Source organism: Crocodylus porosus, unplaced genomic scaffold, assembly GCF_001723895.1.
Source record: "Crocodylus porosus isolate Cpor-Errol unplaced genomic scaffold, CroPor_comp1, whole genome shotgun sequence".
Taxonomy (NCBI): domain Eukaryota; kingdom Metazoa; phylum Chordata; order Crocodylia; family Crocodylidae; genus Crocodylus; species Crocodylus porosus.
The window spans coordinates 1,008,889-1,031,514 of NW_017728934.1; the positions used below are offsets into that span (position 1 = coordinate 1,008,889).

The 22,626-nt window shown below is 45.2% G+C and overlaps 1 protein-coding gene across 2 annotated transcripts in view; it reads right to left on the reverse strand.

Moving 5' to 3' along the window:
* Nucleotides 1-2,056: 2,056 nt before the first annotated feature.
* LOC109317520 (patatin-like phospholipase domain-containing protein 1) overlaps nucleotides 2,057-22,626 on the reverse strand; it is a 29,738-nt gene continuing 9,168 nt past the window's right edge. The window contains exons 5-7 of one of the 2 annotated variants that reach the window (XR_002103060.1): nucleotides 5,022-5,078; nucleotides 4,444-4,679; nucleotides 2,057-3,187 (exon numbers count right to left, since the gene is read on the reverse strand). Coding sequence is in view for 1 of the 2 variants with exons in the window: in XM_019546241.1 (XP_019401786.1) it covers nucleotides 4,507-4,679; nucleotides 5,022-5,078 (230 nt within the window). In the remaining variant the exon portion in view is untranslated. Of the gene's footprint in view, nucleotides 3,188-3,825; nucleotides 4,680-5,021; nucleotides 5,079-22,626 lie in introns of those variants that run through there. The other variant, XM_019546241.1, reaches the window with a different exon arrangement.

Consider the following 22,626-nt stretch of genomic DNA (forward strand, 5'->3'; position numbering starts at 1 on the left):
ACCACAAATTGCATGAGTTTCACTTTAATCTGGGCACGATGTTAATTTGCAGCACCAGGGCAAAATTTGCTACTGGGATTTCCCGGTAGCAAAAAAAAAGAAAAGAAAATCCTGATTAAAAAAGTGGTGCAAACTATGCATGCCCTGGGACAAACACAGACAAACACTGGGGCAAGGGGTGCCTTGAGATGAGGGAGCAGGCAGTCCTGGACTAGCTGCCGCTCTGGCTCTGAGTGCCTCAGCATGGGGGCTCTGTTGCAGAGCCCTTGCTCTGAGGCATGTGGAGATGGGGGAGCAGCCAGCCCTGTCTTGAAGCACGCTGTGCCCCAGTCAGCTGCTCCATGGCTGGCTGGGTTGTAGCATGCCTCAGTGTGGGGACTCCATGTGCTTCAGTATGGGGGCTTTGCAGTGGAGCACCTAGCCCAGGGCTGCTTGTTCTCTTGTCTTGTGGCACCCTGCTCCCCCAGCTAGCCGGGGAGTGGCTGGCTGGGGGTACAGGGTGCCCCAGCACTGGGACTCCACAGCATATAGAGATGGACCCCTTGGCTGCCTGCTCCCATCTCCATGTGCCACTCTCTGGCTGGCTGGGGCCCAGGGGTTCCTGCAGACGTGCAGCAAGGCTGCTCCAACATGCTGTAAATCCAGTCTGTCAATCTAGAGTGTGGAAGTTAATGCACTCCAGCAGCCTCTGGAGCAGGGGTGGGCAATTATTTTGGGCAGAGGGCCGCTTACTGAGTTTCAGCAAGCCATCGAGGGCTGCATGACAGGCAGCCCAAGACAGATTAATATTGCTTTTCTAAATTTTTTAGGGGCCCTGCAGGCTGGATAGAATGGCCTGGCGAGCCACATCCGGCCTCCAGGCCATATTTTGCCCATCCCTGCTCTGGAGTCATGTGTATCAGCATCCCCATGCCAGAAAATGGTGGCAGGGCTCTTTAAACTAAAGCCTGTTCAATGAGCTTTCGTTCAAAGTGCCCCACCACCTTTTTTTGGTGTGGGGATGCTGATACATGTGACACTTGAGCACTTTTACTTAGCACGGCTCACTAATTAAAGTGCCCCCCTGCCTCTCTGAGCATGTTTATAAATGCCCAGACTGCCTCAATGCAGGGGCTAGCCCTGCACTAAGGTACCCTGTGCCCCAACCAGCTCCCCGCCTCCAGCAGCACATGGAGCAGTGGAACAATGTATCTTGCTGCAAATGGCATGGGCAGGGGTGGGCACTGCAGCACAAAGTAGCAGCACAAATTTGTGTTGTTGCTATTTGTGCTGTTGCAAATGCATGCCCCTGCTCATGTGGACCTGGCCTTTATGATCATTTTGGGCTTCCATGGTTATTTCTAAAGGCACGGAGCAATAATCTGAGACTCAGGAGAGTGGGGTTCATTTCTGGCTCTGGTACTAGTTTGCTGCATGACTGCGGGCAAGTCACTGCTCTATGCTTCAGTTCCTCCCTCTGGGAAATGGAAATAATGGTACAGGCTTCTTCTGTAAAGTGTTTTGAGATCTCTGGATGAAAACGTTGTCTTTGAGCTTTGCAGATGAAAGGCACATTATAAAAGCATATATGATCGTTATTTCATTTCAGGCTATTGCAGGATCAGAAGGTTATTGTGGTAGTTTAGGTACAACCAAGTCTTGCTATGACTGATTACTAGCCCTTGGGGTTTTTTTTATTTGAACAGGACTCAGAGCCTACAGGGTATTTTCCTAAGCTAGCAATCTATGTTAAACACGATGCAGAATGAGATGGTATCAAGTAAATGACTATAGGACCAGGAGGGAAGATCATGTGCTGCAAGGTGATGGGGTTATTTGCTTTGCTTTGTACACAGTGGGGTTTTGTTCTTCATGGGATGACATACTCCGTCTGTGCAGTCAGGACTTTCCCTTCCATGCAAATGAACATTTGAATAACAAAGTGTCTCTCCCATTCCCGTCCACTGTGGTTTCTCTGATATCATGTACCAGAGGCCTGGGTTCACAATATGTACATCAAAAGCCAGATTCTATTCTACTTACTAGGCAACAAAGGGGATTAAAGCATCTATTCAATTCCATTCTACTTGAGTCACTGTAAAACTCTTAATAAAGAAAGGTGAGGTGGTCCTCCTCCTCCTCACTGCTCTGTTGTGACTCCATCTATGGTGGCGTGACAATGGATATGGATGCCTATTTGTTTTGCTTTGTGCCATGATGAAAATGTTTCTGGTGTCACAACGGTGATGAAAGGCAATGATTGTTTCCATCATGTGTGGCTCTGACAAAAGGTAGTAATAATTTGTGCCACTTTATTGTTGATGTCTATTTGCTGGAGCTACCCACACTCTCCAACTGCCCCAGGCAGGAGCTCTCAGGGCATGGGGGGTTCAATCCTGCATACCCTGGAATTCCCATACAGGATCAGGTGCCTCAAGCCTTGAGAGCACCTGCTCAGCTTTCCCTGATTCCAGAAATGTGCCTCAGGGATCTCTGGGGTATGTCTCTAGATGCGGGGAAAGTTGGGGTTCCCTGCTTACAAAGAAGTATCCTGGAGATTGAGAAGTTGTGTCTCTGGAAGTGGGGAACACTTGGCCCATTGTCCCACAAGATCAATGGGTGGGACAACAGGTGATGTTTGTTTCACCTAATGAAGGAGATCAGCTGAGCTGTGATGCATCCCGAGATGTGGTCAGCAGCAGGGCAGGTGTGCTCACCTGGATACACCTGCCCTGGTCAGCGAGACAGCAGGTGCTGCCCTCTGCCTTCCCATTCCCTGTGCTACCTGCGCTGGGGAGCACCCCTCAGCTTCACTGCACCTGCATCAAAGGTGGCAAAGAGAGAAGAGCCAGGCTTTGACTTTTCATTTCCAAGGCATGGATGCAGTGCTAGAGTTGTGGCATGAACTGCCAGGAGAATGCAGAGCCAGGCCTCTTTTGGGGGACCTGGACAGTCAGCCTCCCTCTTTGGGGAGGGCGGAGCATCAGAAATGATGCAAGTCTGACATAGGCATGTGCAGGCTTTGGGTTTGTTGTAACAGATTCTTCCCCATTCGTTTAAGAAGGAAGGTGTCATCAGGGAAGATCCATTTTTGTGTGACACTTGGGTCTTGACTGGGTCCATTGCCTTTGAAACTATACATTGGGAGAAGTCAGCAGTGTTGTCTTGTCTTTCATTCTGCAGGGTAGAAAAAAAGGAGTTAGACATGCTTAAAAGAAAAGGACCAATTCTTGACACATCCTTCATTTCACTCCACTTTGCTCCTAAAGTCCTGAGGTAGATAACCTACATCAGGGTCAGGGTCAGGGCTCAGCAGCCATGACCCTTGTCTGGGGCTTTAGGCCATGATGGCTAGATTCAGCAAAGCATTGCAAAGTGGATGTAGGAAGAATCCACACTTCAGCCTCATCCCGGGCCCCACACAAGTATAAGGCTGAACAGGTTCTCCAAATAATTAAATATAGAAGGAAAAGGTGACACCAGGGGCCCAATGTGGAAACTCTTTCATCTTGAAATGTTAAATCCTATTGCCTTTCATGAATATTAGTGGCAAATTCTTTTAACCAGTAAGTACCACCATCCCCCCTCAGGCTCAATTTTACTTTGCCAGCAGTGGGAACAAAGAAGGGTGCATGTGCAGACTGAAAGAGATGCTAAAAATAAAAGGCCCGGTTACCCCTACATTTTTTATTTGATTGCGCTCTGCGGCAAAAAGGAGATTGGAATAAACATTAAACTCTGAAATCTGAAATGCTGTAATGCCTGATGCACCAATGTTTTATTTTGGGACTACAATTATTTTGTGCAAGATGATGGAGAAGTAGAAAAAGTTGGTTACAACATGGCTCACGTTGGTTTCATTTAAATCTATTAAGAACAGGTTGAATATAAGCACTGATAAGCTATGCATCAAATGAGAGAAGTGTCCGTACCAAATGCAGCCTGATCTAACTAAAATGGTGTACATTCATGTACAGGCAAGGCTGGAAATGCAGAGGGATGAAGTAAGCTGATAGAGGTCTGAGGGCTTGTGAGTGGAAAGAGCATTAACATTAGAAGTGTGTGTTCTCTAGCAGTTATGAAAAATCAGGAAAAAATTGTATCCGCTAAGCCCCAGTGAAAATTAATTTCTCTATCTTGATAAGCTAGAACAATTTAAAAATTGATTGTCCTTTTGGCTAGAAAGCAAAAAAATATTGTCTGGAAAGCAATGTTGACCCCATTGTTTCCTTTCAAGCACAAAGTGTGTAATAGGGGTCTTTGGCTTCAAGCACATACTAGATCAGGAAAATCAAGTATAAAGAGGCAATGACCCCAAGAGAATATTTCCAAGGCTGCCCTAATGAATTTGGGAGCACAATGACCCTGACCTTCGCAGGGACTTGTGCTCATGTGGATCCTAATGTCACTGTTACTTCACTAGCAATAACTAGAGGAAAAAAACCAATGTAGATTATTCTCTACCTTGGTCCCAGCATAGGGGCAGCTGCTGTATTTTATCCTCTTTTCCATTCTCCACCCCATTCATCACTCCATGCTGTCTGGTGAGGTCCTTGTAAGCTGCATCAGTGGAAGTGAGGATCCTTGTTGATGGGTTCTGGTTTCAAGACCTCCACTAGGCTGGGACAAACCTTTCTTACAGGACTCACTGGCTAATGGGAGTGTCACGCTCTTGGCAAGATAATCTATACCGCACTCTCCTTTTGGAAAAGAAAAGGGAAAGATTTAATTCTCACAAATACTTAGAGCTGTGTAATAACCAGTGTTAACGAAGAGAATTTCTGGAGTTGAATGGACTACTTTGAGATGGGGAAGGGAAGGGCCATAATGGCATCTGAATGTCATGTAATAGGATCAGTGATGGTCATGGTTGAGTGCTAGAGGTGAGAGTTGGCAGCAGTCCTGACTAGCAGTGGGCAACCAATGCAGTTTTGGCTCCAAGTCAGTTGTAAGATGCAGAGACTTTTATGAACTAAACTTCCTGTCCATCCTCCCTCAGGGAATATCATCTCTTCTCTGTCCCCACTCAGCGCAGTACTTACTGTTTCTTTCCAAGTAGAAGCCGGCATCATGATACCCTTGTAAAAAGAACTCATGCACTGCCTACCGAGAAAAGATGTCAGCCTTGTAAACAATGCTTGTTGTACCCACACAGCAGAAGGTAAGCCTGAGGTTGCATCGACTCCTGATGGCTACTCACCAGATGGCCGGGTGGAAAAAAACAATGGAATACCCTGTGGATGTTTTCTAGTTGTATCTGAAATTGCTGCTGAAAACTGTAAAAACTGAAGAAATTGCCTGGCTTATCCTTTGGGCAGATGTCATTGTCCAATCCAAGAGCCGACACTATAATCATGGTCTTTGTGTAGAACGAAGGCTCTGGGCTACTGAAGTTTCCGTCAATATAACGCTAGAAAAAAACAGGCACAATATTTGTGTTAGGTAACAGCTCACAGATCTGTGTGAAGCAGTGAGTGGATAATGTTTGTGCATGGGTCCAAAGTAGGCCTGGGTCTTTATAATGCCCCCCATTCCCACACTGAGAGTCAGCTTCTAGCACTGAGGGATCTTCTGTAGGGTTGGGAATACAAGTTACCCCACTCAAGTGAGTGCCCTCACTACCTGGCCATGGATATGTGCCCTTTTCTCTAGTTTTGTCTCTCTCCCTGTCTCTCTCTGGCTCTCAGAACAAGCCAGGCCTCTGTTAGAAGCTGCTCTACAAACTTTCACTGGCAATTATGCTCTGCTGTTTTTGCTCTGCCAAAATACCCAGCTTTTCTCAGTCATTGGCCGGCACCTCTGACAATCGCATTTTCTTCGGGTTTTGCTGGAGACCAACGCTGTTGTGCATTCCAGACAGCCACTGCCTCATCTTGCTCCCCTCTGGCCTTAGGACTCCCATCCTCGGGTAGGCCTCTCAGTCTCGGGTAGCCAACTAAGGTCCAGCAAGCAGTGAGGTGCTTGTGCAGCTCTGCAAGTCTTCTTTCCTTCCCTGTTGCATCTTCCCCCACATTCCCTTCCCATCTAACTGATTGTCCACCAGCTAGCTGTGTCCAAGATACCAAGGTCTCTGAGGGAGGTACTTTCCTTCTACTCTTTCTCCCTACAGGGGAACCAACTGTTTCATTTGGGCATGCAACTCGAGGGAAAGGGCTGCTTTAAGATTTTTCCCCCATATCTACACAACATAACTATGCCCTGGTTATCCATTTTGCCATCCGGATGTCATTCTGCTCTGGAAGACTGTAAGGACACCAAGTGTGGTGGGAGTTGGATCCCCATGGGAAAGGTTTTGGAGATGGAGGGACCTGTGGTAGCAGGAGGGAGCACCCTTAACAGTAATTAACTAAAATCCTGACCCATGCTCACAGGCTCCTCTGCCTCTGCTGGAAATCGGATGAGGAAGAACTATGGGGAGTGTTTAAGGGTCAGACTCCTGATTTTTGTTATCTGTGTTGATCACAAAAGCCACCGGCAGCAGCTGAGAGGTTCCCCAGGTGTCAGCCAAGGATACTCACCACACCCTGGAAAGAAGGAGGGATGTACCCATTATAGACAGGAATGAAGCAGCTGCAGGTCACTGCCTGTGGGGAAAGGAGGCACAGAGAGATAATGGAGCAGGGCTCTCTTTAAACCTAGGGATGAGGAGTTCTCCCTGCACCTGGGTCATGCTGTTTGGGGTATTTGGAGCAGAGGTCCGGCCATGCCAGGTTCCGTGTGCCAGGCCAATGTAACTACCACCGGGTCCTAAATATATGGAGAGGGGTAGTGGTGCCCAGTGGCCTGGCTGCCAGGCCAGAGGGTGGTGTGGATGAGAAATCCCACCAGCTCCGCTACGGCATCTGAACAGAGTGTTGCAGCCCTTGTTGGACAAAGATATATCCTGATGCAAGTTCAGCTGCCAGGGGTTCGGGAGGGTTTCAGATAGAGTGAATGCAAATCCACGCGCTGCTCCCAAACCTACCTCCGATGGCAGCAGAAGTGCCAGTTAGAGCTAGAGGCGCAGCCTCTGGCACCCAGGGCACTGCTCACGCCACTTAGAGAGTGGCAAGTGTGATTTATGAAAGAGTTTATTCTGCACACTGCCTCTGTTTTGCCCATGCAAGGTCGAGCTGACAAGCCTTCGGGCTGTAATCTTCTCTGTGGGGTCTGAGCTCACTGGGGACAGCTCAGGAAATGCCCCCTCTCCTGCTCCTGAAGGTGCTGCTCCCCTTGCAACTGCTCTGTTCCCCTTGTGCTTGGCTGGGTTCTGTTAATCCATCATAAGCCACAACCACTGCCATCCTGCCTGATGCCAGGAGCTGACCTGGCTACTTCTCAGGCTGAAAACATTCATATGTGCAGTATGAGCTAAACAGTGTGAACCCCATCTTTAAGAGCTACAGCAGACACGGGGTGTCTGTCTGTGGATCGGGACTTGCAAATACCACCCACCTACTACCACTAAGCTCATCGACTCTGTGACCTCTTAGTGTAACACCAGCACTGAGACAGCTGCTCTCACCTGAACGAGCTCCTCCTTTGACCTGAAGTCCGACACCACGACGTTCTGTCTGTCTGATACACGAGTGAGGATAATGTGCAGCCTCCCTGAAGCCAGCTGGTGGGCATTTTCTGGGAGGGTTTTGTATAGCAACTTCTCTATGTTTCGAAGTACATCGATATTTGGAGATATAGGGCCAAGAAGGACACTTCTGACTTCTTTCACAATTGCGCAGTAGTACTCAAACGCTACATCTAGGGGGAAAAAGTGACCGTGTTCAGTAGATTGTATAATGACGTGGTGTGCAGGGCGGTCTCAAGGCGGTTAGTTTTTAAATGAAATCTTCATATTTTCCCAAGCAGCAAGCAACTGTCACCACCTGAGATCCTGCTCCTGCCTTTGTTTCCAGGTCATTTGCTAGGATCCTGCTAGGATCTGCCTGCCCAGAGGAGTTTTCCATCTGTTGACCCCTCCGTAAAATCCTATGAAATACAACTTTCATTCCTACCCAGGAGAACTTTTCCAATCTTTTCTCCAATGCCTGATGAAGGGGGTATGTGCCTGAAAGCTTGCAAGGAAAGAATTGGCCATTAAAACTTGCAATTCAAGATTTTTATTTTTGCTGTTGTTGCAAAACTCTTGTTGGTCTAATAAAAGAGATCATCTCTACAACAAGTCCCGATTGCCAAATGTTAGTGATGTTTTGGGGAGTATGAGACGTGTGCCTGAAAACAGAAGGCGCTCTGCTCCCCTTGCTTAATCTGGGGATTGAAAACCACTCCAGGAAGCCTCGGTGTGACACCAGCTTCATTTGGGAGGTCCTAAGTTAAAAGTCAGGGAGCCATTGAGCAAGGACAGCAGGTTCAGAGGTGGCGCTGGATTCTCCAAGGAGCAAAGTGTGCTGATCCCTTTTGAGAATCTGGCCTCCATGGCGGGTGTTGAGCACCTGAAGATCTGGTCCTGAGCTGTTTTTCCAACCAGGCCCTGTTCATTTACTAGCGAGTGGGTGCATCATGTACCAGACGTCAGATATTATATGCAATACCCTGCTGGGTTTTTTTCTGTAGGTGGAGGGGAAGGAGGAATGTTTCATATCTCCCTCAGAGGCATGGAAGGAGCCGGAAAAAAAACCAATCTCATCCTGATCTAATGTGGCGATTCCCTGAAGAGAATTATTTTATTATCTCTTTAGTTATTAATTATTTACTTAGGTCTGAGGCATTGTGGTCATGAGATCCTGGTGCAGGGGCCCAGAGGCGCTGAGGGGACAGCTCTCCCTCCATTTTGTGTGTGGCTGAGCAGGCAGCTTTCCCTTCATCTGAGAGGCCCTCTCAGTGCCTCTTACTGAGGGGCTCGTTACCTCAGAAGAAGCCGCATCCAGGATTTACTTAATTACAGAAGTCATCTTTAATGAGGTACCATAACTCTGTTATATTTATACCAAAGGCCAAGTGTAAATCTTTTAACAGTTAGTAGATCGCTTTCTGTTTACTAAATGTTGATGGGCTCAAGGGGTTGATTATATAGGAACTCTGGGTGCCTACGCCTGTGCCCGATGCCTGCTCCCAGGCGTGCTAATTAGCATCAAAGCAGACTTGATTAATCCAATAAACGCAATGAAAATGCCCACAGCGTCTCATGTATTCAGCATCCCACACTTCAAAATGGTTCCCCTGCCACACTTCAGAATGGTGCCCTCGCCACACTTCAAAATGGTGCCCCCGCCACCATTTTGAAGTGCAGGGATGCTGCATACACGAGATGCTGAGCCTTCCAGCAGACTCAACTTCATGTTGATTGTTTTTCATTTATAATTGACTAAATTATAGTTTATTTCTTATTATAAATACATGATCTATACATTATCTATTCATTATAAATGATTAATCAAGTCTGCTGGAAGGCACGGCGGCTCGTGTATACAGCATCCCCGTACTATAAAATGGTGGCGGGGTCGCCATTTTGAAGTGTGGGACGCTGGATACATGAGATGCTGTGGGCCCTTTCATTGAGTTTGTTCGATTAATCGAGTCCGCTTTGATGCTAATTAGCACGCTTCGGAGCAGGCATTGGGTACAGGTGTGGGACGCTGAATACATGTGACACCGAAGGGGCTTTAATTAAAGCGGCTCCCAAGAGCCGCTCTTATTAAAGCACCCTCTCCCCACATCCCACAGTACCTGTAAAGACACCCTTTTATTTGTATCAACACAGGCACTCAGCAAAGTATATTCTAGTATATGATGTTATATTGCCACTTTCTTTTCTGCTTTTGTTAGTGGATTTTAATATCTTTGACAAGTAGTAAAATTAATACACAGATGATGCTGCAATAACAATCTAATAGTTTTAACTATTTAGTATGTGGGGTGGGGAGTTTGGTTGTGTTAGTATAAGCCATCAGGGAACTGAATGTACCAAAGTAGTGTGATAGTATTTTGGGGGGGGGGTTGGGTCTTATTTTGTTCGTTTTTTTCTTTTTTCTGTTATGGTCCCTCTTTGCTTGGTCACTTCATTCAATATACCATGGGCGACTGGTGCCTCCTGAGTCTGGGGGGTGGGCACCAGATCACCAGCCGGGGGGTGAGGGTCCCCTAGAAGCCAAATTCAAGTATCTGCTCTTAATTTTACAAATATTTGGTTTTGGTGAGAAATTCACAAATTGGATATCAATTTTATGCAGGTCTTCTTTCACAGCAGTATCCACTAATGGTGTGATATCACCTTCATTTTTCTGGGCAAGAAACATATGTGTCAGGGATGTCATATTTCTCTACCCTTACTCAATTTAGCATTGGAGCCTCTGGCAGCTGCTATTAGGTAATCAATTCACATTGAAGGGATAAAGATTCTTGATCAAATATATAAATCAGTGTGTAATATCTCACTGCTGTTGAAAAACCCAGGTAATTTATTATTTCATGTGGTAGCTCTGTTTGAGTTGTTTGGCCAGTTATCAGGCCTTAAAGCTAATTGGGAGAAATCCTATTTTATGAATGTGTCAAAGAGACCAGATCCATCCAAATGTTTCCATTCTCAGCTACGGAACTGTAAGGAACTATAAGGTAATAGATAATTTAGGAATACAGATTAGATGCTCTAATCTTTACAACATGGCATAACTAAATATCGATACAATCTTAACTAATATTAAAAAGATATGGAAAACACTTCCAATATCATTAATGAGAAGAATAGAAATAATCAAAATGAATGTCCTTCCCGACCCCAGAAATAGCTATGTACTCAGTTTATTGGCCTTGAAAGTACCTGCATTTGTTTTTAAGTGTATTAATAAAATGATATTCAACCTCATGTGTAATTTAAAAGACCAAGAGTGGTTTAAAATGGCATGGTGTCATGTTGGAGTGGGTGTCTCAGACTTCTATTTATATTATCTGGCTTTTCGTGTGAGGGTGCTTAAATATTGGATGGATTAAACTATTTCAGGGGACAAACCTATATGGTTGCACATAGAAGGGAAGTTAGCTTCCAAGCTTGGAGCATTATACTCATTTCCATTTCTTAAGAGCTTACCTGGACCTCTGAAATTAAACATTGGATTTAAGTCTTCATGGAGTGCATTGCAGAAAATGAAAGCCTTAACATCTTCTGATTTAACAAAATCTCACTTTATTCCTTTATGGGGGCACTCTCAATTGAAGTTTAAAGATAATAAATGAATCTCAAATATCTGGGAAAAAAAGGATATAGCTACAATAAAATCTATCATTAAGGATGGTAGTCTTGCATCTTTTGCTTATATGTGTGATAAGTTCCAGTTCTATAATAAACAGGAGATATTCTACAAAAACTGCTTAACTGAATAAGGGAATATATGCAATAATGTATCACATACAAATTTGGAACGATGTGTGTTGTATTCCAAGGATAAACCTCACTTTGTTGGTAATACATACAAATGGTTTAATACATTATTATATCCAGCAGATATTATTATTAAAGGTAAATGGGAAAATAGTTGAGAAAGGGCATAGTATCTGGAAATCACTTTTTAAACATCTAAGTCATTGCTTTTAAGATTTTTTCAGGACAAGATATTAAATAGGTTTTATTGGACTCCAGAAAGGTGATTTAAAGCAGGGCTCACTTAGGATGACTATTGCTGGGGATGTTGAAACCAGGTTGGGTCTCAGTCACATGTTATTCTTTTGTCCTAAAATTACTATTTTTGATTTAGCATGTATAGCACTTTATAAGATACTTAAAATTAACATGGTACCATCACTAGATCTATGCATATTAAGGATTATGGATTCATTACCATTGTCTATGCCCATAAAAAAATATATATAGTTTTGCATTCTTATTGTATTTTACTTATTAGTTTATCATTTACTTTTTTGATTTTACTATTTTTGTTATAATAAAAAAAATTAATAATGTTATAATTACCAAAAAAAGGTTACCAGGAGATGTGGTGTGTTTTTTTTTAGTTGTCGAAGACTTTAAATGGAAAATGTGATACTTTCTAAAATATAGGATCAAACACATTTTGGCTGTCAGACAAGCATGTCAGACATCCATGTGTCTAATAGAGTTCACTCATGCAGTTTGGACAGCAACCCCCAGCACTGTCAAATGTGGGTGTGCAAAAAGGGTTACATTCAGCCATGCTTTCTACTCAGGTGCCATTGCTAAATGTCAGTAAATTATAGAAGAAGTTATAGGTATGTTATAAATTCAAACAGGATCTGTTGTAAGCCATGGGAATGATCAACTTGTTAGACACCATGCCAATTAATAAACCATATATTATAACATCTATGGCACCATTGTATGTATTAACTATTACTGGATATTTATACATAACTATAACTATGTATCATCATCTTAATAGAAAGTGTGACTATTGCTGTTTCTATGCTGACCAAGTCATTTTCATATTTCTAAATGAACACAACAATCAGTATTTCCAGACCAGTCCATCAATACTTCTTTAAAAAGCACAGTAAGACACAGTAAATTTAACCAGGGCTTTCTTACCCAGCTCACATCCACAAGTCACTAGTGAGGCCACAATGGACCCAGATGATGATCCACAGATTTTGGTTGCTGATCTCAGTATCTCAGGTGCCAGTTCCTTCAGAGCTTTCACCACTCCCAGCTCATAAACTATTAGGAATCCACAGCCTTTAAAAAAGAGAGAGCAAGGCTTGTGCTTTGGACTCTCTTCTGCCATCTTTGGTTGTGTTGTGAGTTCAAAGCAGCAGGGTGCCAACAGACTGGAGTGAGGAGTTTGGAGATGTTGGCTATTGCTGATCAGTGTGCAACCGGGACACACAAGGTGCTTGGGAGGTTGTGCTCCAGTCTTCACAACCAGCTGCTGCTCTGATTTTAGTATGTGAGCGGTGAGCATCTTAAAAGCCAAGGTTGTGGTCAGAGTTAGGTGGAGTTAGGACACATAGTCAAAGATTAATATGTCCATATTAACTGGATGTGAAGCAGTGGCACAGACCATGCTCTCCAGAGCTGATATTACCTTTGTAGGTGATTTCTTCAGTTAACAATTGTCACTGTATGTAAGGGACAGGAATTGACTGGCTTAGAAGGGCCTTCCTGTTCTATGTTTTGGTATCCCTACTCAGTTCCTACTGAAAATGATGGAGGTGTACTAATGAGTGCAGTGGCAGCATCCTTCTACCAGTACTGAAGGCTTGTGAACGCCGTACTCATGCTTTCATGACTTTTTCTCAGGTGACTCCTTGTCTAGAGTAAGTAAGGATGTTGAAAAACCTGTGTCAGTAGCTTAAGAAAGTCTAGGACAGGAAAAGCTGTTCTTAGCATTGGTAGCTTACAGGTCAATTCCAACTACACCAGGTTATTCCACCTTACTTCCAAAAGTTTAAATAGGGTAAAGAGGTTCACTCCATAGATAAGAAAGCAAAAATAATAAATAAATACATAAAAGGAAAATACTTTTTGTGTAATGTATGATTCAGTAAGGATCCTTCCTCAGTTAGAAAACTTCATTTGTGTAGGGGCTGGTCTGACTGAAATCTTTATGTGAAAAGACGGTGAAAGACACTGCTGAAACTGGACAAGAGCAGAAATAACTGGATGGGTTGGCATTGACCTGGAAGGTGTGGGCAGTGGAGTCTCACAAGGCTCAGTCCTTGGATCTGTGCAGTTCAATGTCTTCATCAGTGACTTGGATGAGGGTGTAGAAAGCACTCTGTACAAATTTGCAGATGATAACAAATTAAGAAGTAAAGTTAACACACCAGAGGGGAGGGAATGAATCCAATTAGATCTGGACAGGTTGGAAAAATGGGCAGAAGAGAATAATGGGCGGATGCATTCAATAAGGTCAGATCAAGGTGCTGCACCTAGGAAGATGGAATCATCAGTGCGCTTACAGGCTGGGGGAGGACCTTCTCAGCAGCATGGCAGCAAAAAGGGAACTTGGAGTCATTGTTGACACCAAGATGAACATGAGTTGTAAATGTGATGAAATGATCAGTAAAGCTAACCACACTTTATAATGCATTAGCAGGTGCATGACAAACAGGTCCAAAGAGGTGATACTTCCCCTTTATGTGGCATGCGTCAGACCACAGTTGGAGTATTGCATCCAGTTTTGGACACCACACTTCAAAAGTGATGTGGACAACCTTGAGAGGCTTCAGAGGAGGGCCACTCGTATGGTTAGGGGCCTGCAGGCAAAAACCTATGAGAAGAGATTGAGGGCCCTGGATCTCTTCAGCCTCCACAAGAGAAGGCTGGGAGGTGATCTTGTGGCTACCTACAAAATTCATCGGGGAGGACAGCATGGAATAGGAGATGCCCTGTTTACCAGGACACCCCTTGGAGTAACTAGGAACAATGGCTACAAACTGACGGAGAGCTGGCCCCAGCCTCTAGCTCCCCCTGGCTAAAGATCTGGGAGGAGCTGGGCAGGATCAATTTGCCCCAAGTGGCCCAATTTGCCCCACACCAAAATGCATGTTTAGGCATGTGTGCTGAGGCACAAATTTGTGCAGCTGCTTTTTGAGCTGCTGCAAGCACACGTGCTTGCATGTGTGGATGCACCCCATGGATTGAATGCTCTGCAGATGGGCCCTGGAGGGGTCAGGGAGACACTACACTCTAGGGAGTAGCCTCATTAGCCTTTTTCTAAACCTCCACATTTCGCTTGCAAGCTCTGAATTACAAGCAGTTTTGCTGGGCAATCTCTACAAGCTGCCCCAGACTCCCAGCCTCACTGCATCAGTCTGCATTGCCACTCATGAAGTTGACTAAGTTTGTGGGTTCAGACTGGGCTAGATGTACACCTCCAGGCTCAGCTGATTGTCATTTGTTTGGGTAAGTCACTGCCCCCAACTAGCTGAGTATTTACAACAGGCCCAGGGATGCAACGCTTCCTGTAGGCTCTGATTGGCTGGGCAGCTCCAGGCTCCTCTTATAAAGGGGGCTGCTGATGTAGTCCTGCTGCTTGGAAGAAGTCCTGTGTAGAGGCAGAGGGGACCCCTTGATATGCCACAACTCTGCACCTCATCACCCTGCCCAAACTTCACTCCCTGCTGCAGAGTGAGTTCATAGCAACCTGGGGAAGCTGATGGGGTAGCGGGTCCTGCAGAACACCCTCATCTAGCATGACCATCCGTGGGGAGAGCTGTCATTCTGTCATTGTTGTAAGTTGTGTCACTGGAACTGAGCACCCTTGTTGGTGGGTTCTGGTGTAAAGACTTCATTGGTGTGGGACAGGCCTTTATTATGGGACTCACTGGTCAGGTAATCAATACCAAAGTCTCCTATTGGAAAGGACAATAGAAGGATGCATTTCTCACAGATATTAAGGTGTGGGTAATAACCAGTGTTACCTTGGAAGTTTTCATCTTGGTGAGATGGAGGGAGAGGATGTAACTGGAGCTCATGACCAAGACATACCGCTTATAGGTTTCTCTGAGTCTCTGAGCTTCCGGGCCCCTTGTCATTTATGTCTCAAGCAAAACCAAGACCGGGGTGGCTAAGAACCACATTCTGCATTTATCTGAACCACAAAGAACTGGAAAGGGACTAACTGAGGTGGGATGAATCACTAGGAGCATGAAGAAGGGACGGGCAACTATTAGATTTGTAATGTAGGTGGCTGGTGGTTTACTGCTAGACAGCAGGGTTGGGAGCAGCCCTCTTGGGCAGTGGACAAGCAAAACTTTTTTGGGCTGCAAATCAATTACAAAATGCAGAGGCTTTTATGAATTAAACCTCCTATCTTGCCTCCCTCCAGAAATATCAACTTTTCTCTATCCCCTCTCAGTGCAGTACTTACCATTTTTTTCTAAATAGAAGCCAGCATCATGATGCCCATGTAAAAGGAAATCATGCAACACCTACCGAGAAAAGATGTCAGGATTGAAAATAGCACTCGTTCCAGCTGCAGGAATGATATGTACTCATTCAGGACATGCAGGAAAATAGCACTCATTCCAGCTGTAGGAGGCAGTTCTGGAGTTCTGTAGGCTCCTCACCAGGGGGTTAGATGGAAACAAGGTAAAGAAGGGTCTGCGGATATTTTTTAGTGATAACTGTAAGTCCTGCTGCATGATGTGGATACTGAAGAAAGTGGTTGGATGATTCCTCAGGCAGATGGCATTGTCAAATGCAATCCCAGTCACTGTAATCATGGTCTGTGTATAGAACGAAGGCTCTCAGTTACTGAAGGCTCCATCAATATAGTGCTAGAAAAAAACCCAAAAAACAAGAACAAGATTTGTGTTAGGTCACATCTAACAGCAGTGTGTGAGGCATTCACAGAATTATAGAAAAACAGAGCAGGAATGTTCCTCAGGAGGGCATTTAGTCCAGCCATCTACTCATTGTCTAAACCATTCCAGGCAAGGTTTGGTCTAACCTGCTCTTAAACACTTCCAAGGAGAGAGTTTCCACAACCATTCTTGGTAACCTGTTCCAATGCTGGACCAACCCTACAGTGAGATACTTCTTCCTAATAACCAACCTAATTTTTTAGTGATGTAATTTAAAACTGCGTTTCTTCTTGTCTTTTCCCCCTTGGCCACAGCGAAGAGTCTAACTTTGGTCTCTTTATAACCACCTTTTAGGTTTTTCAAGACTATTGTCAAGTAGGGGGCTTCAAATGCATCAAAGCCCTTCTTAACCATGGTGCCATTACACAATTCATTCTGTCCTGTAAGGCTGTAAGGAAACCCTTGGACACCGGTGTGGTGGGAGTTGGATCCCCAGGAGAAAGGTCTTGGAGATGGAGAGACCCATGGTAGCAGGAGGGAGCCTCCTTGGAGGTAATTAACTAAAACCCTGACCTGTGCTCACAGGCTCCTGCCCCTGCTGGAAATCAGATGAGGAGGATCTATGGGGAGGGCTTAAGGGTCAGACTCCCTATTTGTTCATTTGTGTTGATTACAAGAGCCACTTGCAGCAGCCAAGAGCATTTCCCAAGTATCAGCCAAGGATACTCACCACACCCTGGAAAGAGGGAGGGATGTACCCATTATAGACAGGAATGAAGCAGCTGCAGGTCACTATTTGTGGGGAAAGGAAGCACGGAGAGATACATGAGCAGGGCTTTCTTTTAAACCTGGGGATGAGGAGTGCTCCCTGGAGTTGGATCATGAGGTTTGAGGTATTTAGATCTGCACTCAGGGTCAGGCTGAGCAGAGGTCTGGCCATGCTATGTTCCATGTGCCAGGGGTGGAGTCTAGTATAACCATCACTCAGTCCTAAATGTGTGGAAAGGAGTAGCAGTGGTGCCTGGTAGCCTGACTGCCAGACCGGAGGACTGTGCATCTGGGTAATCCAGCCAGCTCCCCAGTGGCATCTGAGCAAAGTGTTGCAACTCTTGTCAGAACAGAGCTAGATCCTGATGCAAATTCAGCTGCTGGAGTTTTGTTGGATGATTCTCAATAGAGTGAAAAAAAATCCAGGTCCTGCTTGGGAACCTGCCTCAAATGGCAGCAGAAGTGCCAGTTATGGCTAGAGGCGCAGCCCCTCATACCCAGGGCACTGGTAACATGGTTTGGAGAGTAGCATGTGTAATTAATGAAAGGGTTAATTCTTTCTGCTGCCTCCATTTTGCCAGTGAGGGGTCAAGCTGACAAGCCTTTGGCTTGAAACCTTCTATGTGGGTAAATAAGCCCAGTTGCCTTTGACTCTTATCATACATCATGTACCCTAACCATTTTTGTTGCCCTTTCCTGTACTGTCTCCAATTTGTCTACATCCTTTCTGTAGTGATGGGCCTAAAACTGGACACAGTACTCCAGATGTGGCCTCACCAGTGCTGAGTGGAGGGGAAGAATCGCTTCCCTTGATCTGCTGGTGATACGCTCATTAACACAGTCTAGTATGCCATTAGCCTTCTTTGCAACCGGTGCATCATGTTGGCTCATTTTCAGCTTTTTCTCCACTGTAACCCCCAGGTCCTGGCTTCTGCTCTCCTTGGAATTCTTCTTTTATCTCTGTACTCAACTGCGATCTTGTTTCACGTGCAAGGGAACCTCATCTTATCTTGGTACTCACCTGTTGCTAATTGACTCTGGATATGACCATGAACTGCAACCAATTGGAGGGCTTGGTGGCAACTTGGTGGGGCTACTCGTGGTGGGGTAGCTCCTATAAAATACTGCAACATTGCAAGCTCCAGAACAACAGGAATTTAGGGTGCCTCAAACCCCTAGCCCCCACTGCCTTGTGGGTACTTCTTGGTTGGAGAAAGGCAAAGGGGCATCACCTTGACAGAAATGTGCCCTCATTGAGGCATTAGGCCATCAGCAACTGCTTTAATCTATTGCTCTCTGGCAGAAGCTGCAACCATTGGGGTATTGAACGTTCAGACTCAGTTTGGTCTTTGGACTGTGACTTAATGGTGTAAAGGGGGGTGGTAGGTTTTTGGCAGCCTGTGCTCTTCCATACGTTTGGGATCTGTTAATCCAACATAGGCCACGACTGCTCTTTTGCCTGACACCAGGGACTGACCTGGCTACTTCCCATGCTGAAAACATTAGTATGTCCAATGTGAGATAAACAGTTAAAGGGTCTTTGGGGATCAGGGCTTGCATTATACCTCACATTACAGCAGTACACTTCCCCTCATATATCTGTGAAGAAACTCCTCGGACTCTCAGTTACTTTTACTCCAAACTCAGCGCTCAGAAAGCTGCTGTTACCTGGATTATCTCCTCTTTTGAGCTGAATTCTGATACCACAACCACAAGAAAAATGTGCAGGCTCTCTGAAGCCAGATGGTGAGTGTTATCTGGCAGATGTTTTTCTAACTCCTTCTGTATATTCTTGGATTCATCTGTTATTTGGATATAAGTATCTGAGGATTGAGCCCTGCATATTTTTTACTGTTTTATTCATGTAAAAATCTACTCCATCTAGAATTAAAAAGTGACGATGCTTAACAGGCTGTGTTTTCACATTTCCAAATAAACACTCCAGTCACTACTTTTAGATCTGTCCACTGACTTCCCTTTAAAAGGCTCAATATGATGCATAGTATATTACACCAGGTGTTTCTTACCTGTTACACAACAATAGGTGGCTAATGTGGCTAAAAGTGCCCCTGAGGATGTCCCATAGATCTTAGATGCTGATCTCAGTATCTCAGGTGCCAGTTCCTGTAGAGCTTTCATCGCTCCAATTTGATAAAATATCAGGAATTCACAGCCTTCAGAAAATAGAGAAAGGTGCATGGGGGCATGCTTTGGATTCTCTTCTACCATCTTTAGTTGTGCTGTGAGTTTGTGGCAGCAGGGCACAAGCTGACCGGGAGCGAGGGGCTTGGTGGTGATAATCAGTTTCAGTCAGAGTATAGCAGGGGCACAAAGGTGCACTCAGGAGGCGTGCTCCTGTCTTCACAACAGGCTGCTGCCCCGAGTTTGGCCTGAAAATCCCCTTGAGCTGTGAACGTCCTGGAAGTTTTGGGCAGGGTTAGGTGGAGTTAGAACGTGTAGTGTTTGTACCTTGTACCTGGTTCACTTGAACAAGTTGCAAGTGCTGGTACAAGTCGTTCTATTTTGGACTGTCATTTCCTTTATAAATGTGTTCTTACTCATGCATATCCCACCCAGTATGCGGCAGCCTGTGCAGTCACAGCCTCCACTTGTTCACAATGCACATGGCAATTAGGATCTCTCTATGTCTTGTATACAGTACTAGAGCTTGAGAAGTAGGCCCTAGGTACTAATAGTTACCACCAGAGTGGATGAATTAAAGAACGCATATGCTCAATGTGAAATTAGAAGGGACCTAGTTACAGGTAATCTTGAACATTAGCAGACAAGAGTTGAAAGATAGAATTTTTCCAGTGAACTCTTTAACAGCCAGTGTCCTTATTTCCCTTGCTGTGATCTGTCCTTGAGTCTTCAGAATATAGTTCCTTATAAGTGTGGGTGAGGGTTCCAGGTGACAATATGGGTGCTTCCTTTGGTTAGGCATTGTCCTCAGATGCTGGACTTGCTAGCTCATTTGTTCTCTTCCAGTCCAATGTTCTGATGTCCCTTGTCTTCTCCCACTGAAACTGATGGAGTTCTACTAACTCATGACTGCGGTAGGGGCACCCTTCCACAAGCACCAAATGCTTTTGACCTCCCCACACATGCTTTCCAGAGACCTTCTGCCAGATGGCTCCTTGTCCTGATCAAATGGATTTAGATTTCATAGACATTCGGGCTGGAAGCGACCCCAAAGGATTGCTGAGTCCAGCCCCCTGCCCCAGGGGCAGGAAGTCAGCAGGGATCATAGGATCCCAGCAAGATAAACATCCAAATGTGTCTTGAAGGCATTCAAAGTGGGTGCTTGAACCACCTCCGGTGGCAGTCTATTCCAAACCTCGGGATCTTGAACAGTAAAGCAGTTGTTCCTTATGTCCAGCCTGAATCGGTCGCAGTGGAGTTTGTGACCATTCGATCTTGTCATCCCTTGGGGTGCTCTGGTGAACAGATGTTCCCCCAGATCCTGGTGAACACCCCTCATGAACTTATAGGTGGCCATCAGATTGCCCCTGAGTCTGCGCTTTTCCAGGCTGAAGAGTCCCATGGCTCTCAGCCTGTCATCATAAGGTCTGTTTTCCTGACCTCTGATCATGTGCGTGGCTCTCCTCTGCACTCTCTCAAGCTTCTCCACATCCTTTTTGAACTGTGGAGCCCAAAACTGGATGCAGTACTCCAGCTGCGGCCTCACCAAGGCTGAGTACAACGGGAGAATGACGTCCCGGGATTTGCTTGGGAAGCATCTATGGATGCAAGCCAGCATTTTGCTCTCTTTACTAGTTGCAGCATCACATTGAAGGCTCATGTTCATTTTGTGGTCAATCATGACCCCCAAGTCCCTTTCATCTGTAGTGCTAACCAGTGTAGCACTGCCGAGCCTATAAGCATGCCATGGGTTTTTCCTCCCAAGGTGGAGAACCTTGCATTTTTTGGTGTTAAACACCATCAGGTTCTCATCTGCTCATTTCATGAGCCTGTCAAGATCTGCCTGGATCTCCCTCCTGTCCTCAGGTGTGGATGCTTTACCCCAGTGTTTGGTGTTGTCGGTGAACTTGGCCAGCCTGCTTCTGACACCAATGTCTACATCATTGATGAAGATGTTTAAAAGTATAGGCCCTAGGACAGAGCCTTGAGGGACCCCACTGGTCACAACGCACCAGGATGATTGGCTCCCATCAGCCACCACCCTCTGAGTCCTACCACAGAGCCAGTTCCCCAGCCAGCAGATCGTGGTGAGGTCAAGGCCACAGTTAGCCAGTTTTGCCAAGAGGTGATCATGGGATACCAGATCGAAGGCTTTTTTAAAGTCAAGGTATATGACATCAATCTCTTCCCCCTTGTCCAGGTGATAGGTCACCTGGTCATAAAAGGAAATGAGATTTGTCAAGCAAGACCTGCCTGCAACAAACCTATGCTGGGTATCCCTGAAGATATTGCTGTCAGCTAGTCTGTTAAGGATGATCTCTTTTATAATCTTTTCCAAGACATTCCCCAGGATAGAAGTCAGGCTGATGAGCCTGTAGTCTGCTGGATCCACTTTTCTTCCTTTCTTGAAGATAGGCACCACATTGGCCTTCTTCCAGTCTTCGAGCACTTCACCAGAACTCCAGGAGTTCTCAAAGATCTGTGCCAGGGGCTGAGCTATGATGCTTGGAGAGGCTGAGAAACCTATTCCAACTGCTTAAGTGATGTTATGAGAGGAGCACAGGTTCTGCCTCTCAGTGGGGGTATCTATACATGCATTAATGCACCATTGTTACTACGCAATCAATTTAGTACTTATAACAACAGGCAGTAAATACGCAGTAACCAGTGCAGTAGCACCAGCACATGGTCTATTAGTGATGCTCAGCATGGTGAACTAAGTGTACTGTGTATTAGTGCATTAGCATGGCTTTTGCCATGACATGCTAATGTGCAGTAGAATTAGTCTGGTGAGCATTTAGCATGTCATGTAGACGTACCCAGAATGTATCAGTCCAGAGCTGAGCCAGCTAGGGCCCTGCTTGGTGTTGTTACTTCCAAGGGCTGGTTAGGTCTTTCCACAATGTGGTTCAAATAAGCATGCAGCTATCCAGTGAGTTTAAAACTTAGTGGGGTGAGGTGGATTGCTTTTGAATGTTGAGGATTTGAGGGATGTTGTTTTGCTGCTCCTTCGTCTTTGAAGATTCAGTTCCATTTCTATCATTTTTGTCTTGTATTTTAAGCTACTCTGTGCCTTTTTTGGGGAGGAAATGTAGGAATCAAAGAAATAAATTCATGCTCTCATTTGAGTAATCAAGCTGGCTGTTGACTGCAGTGATAGTACAGGGTTAAACACAAATCCAAAGCGTGCTTTTATGCCATCTTTCTGATATCTTGTAAGTATTTATGCATTAGAGAAGCCCTTTTACCAATCATATTGCTGATCTGCAACAATTATGTTCCTGATCATCAACTAAGAACATATCTTTGGTGTCATGCATCTTTCAGTTGCTATTTTATTAATGTATTCACAACATTCCCCTGTTCCTTTTGTACTTACTGTACCAGGCTCATTTGAACTGCGCTGCATGCTTCCCTTGTCTGTTTTAAACCTGGAATGATTCTGGCTACCTCTAGATGTTCTTGAATAGGTTTCAAATGTTTTGATGCTTCCTGTTGTCTTCCAAAGAGCTTTAGACCTGTAAC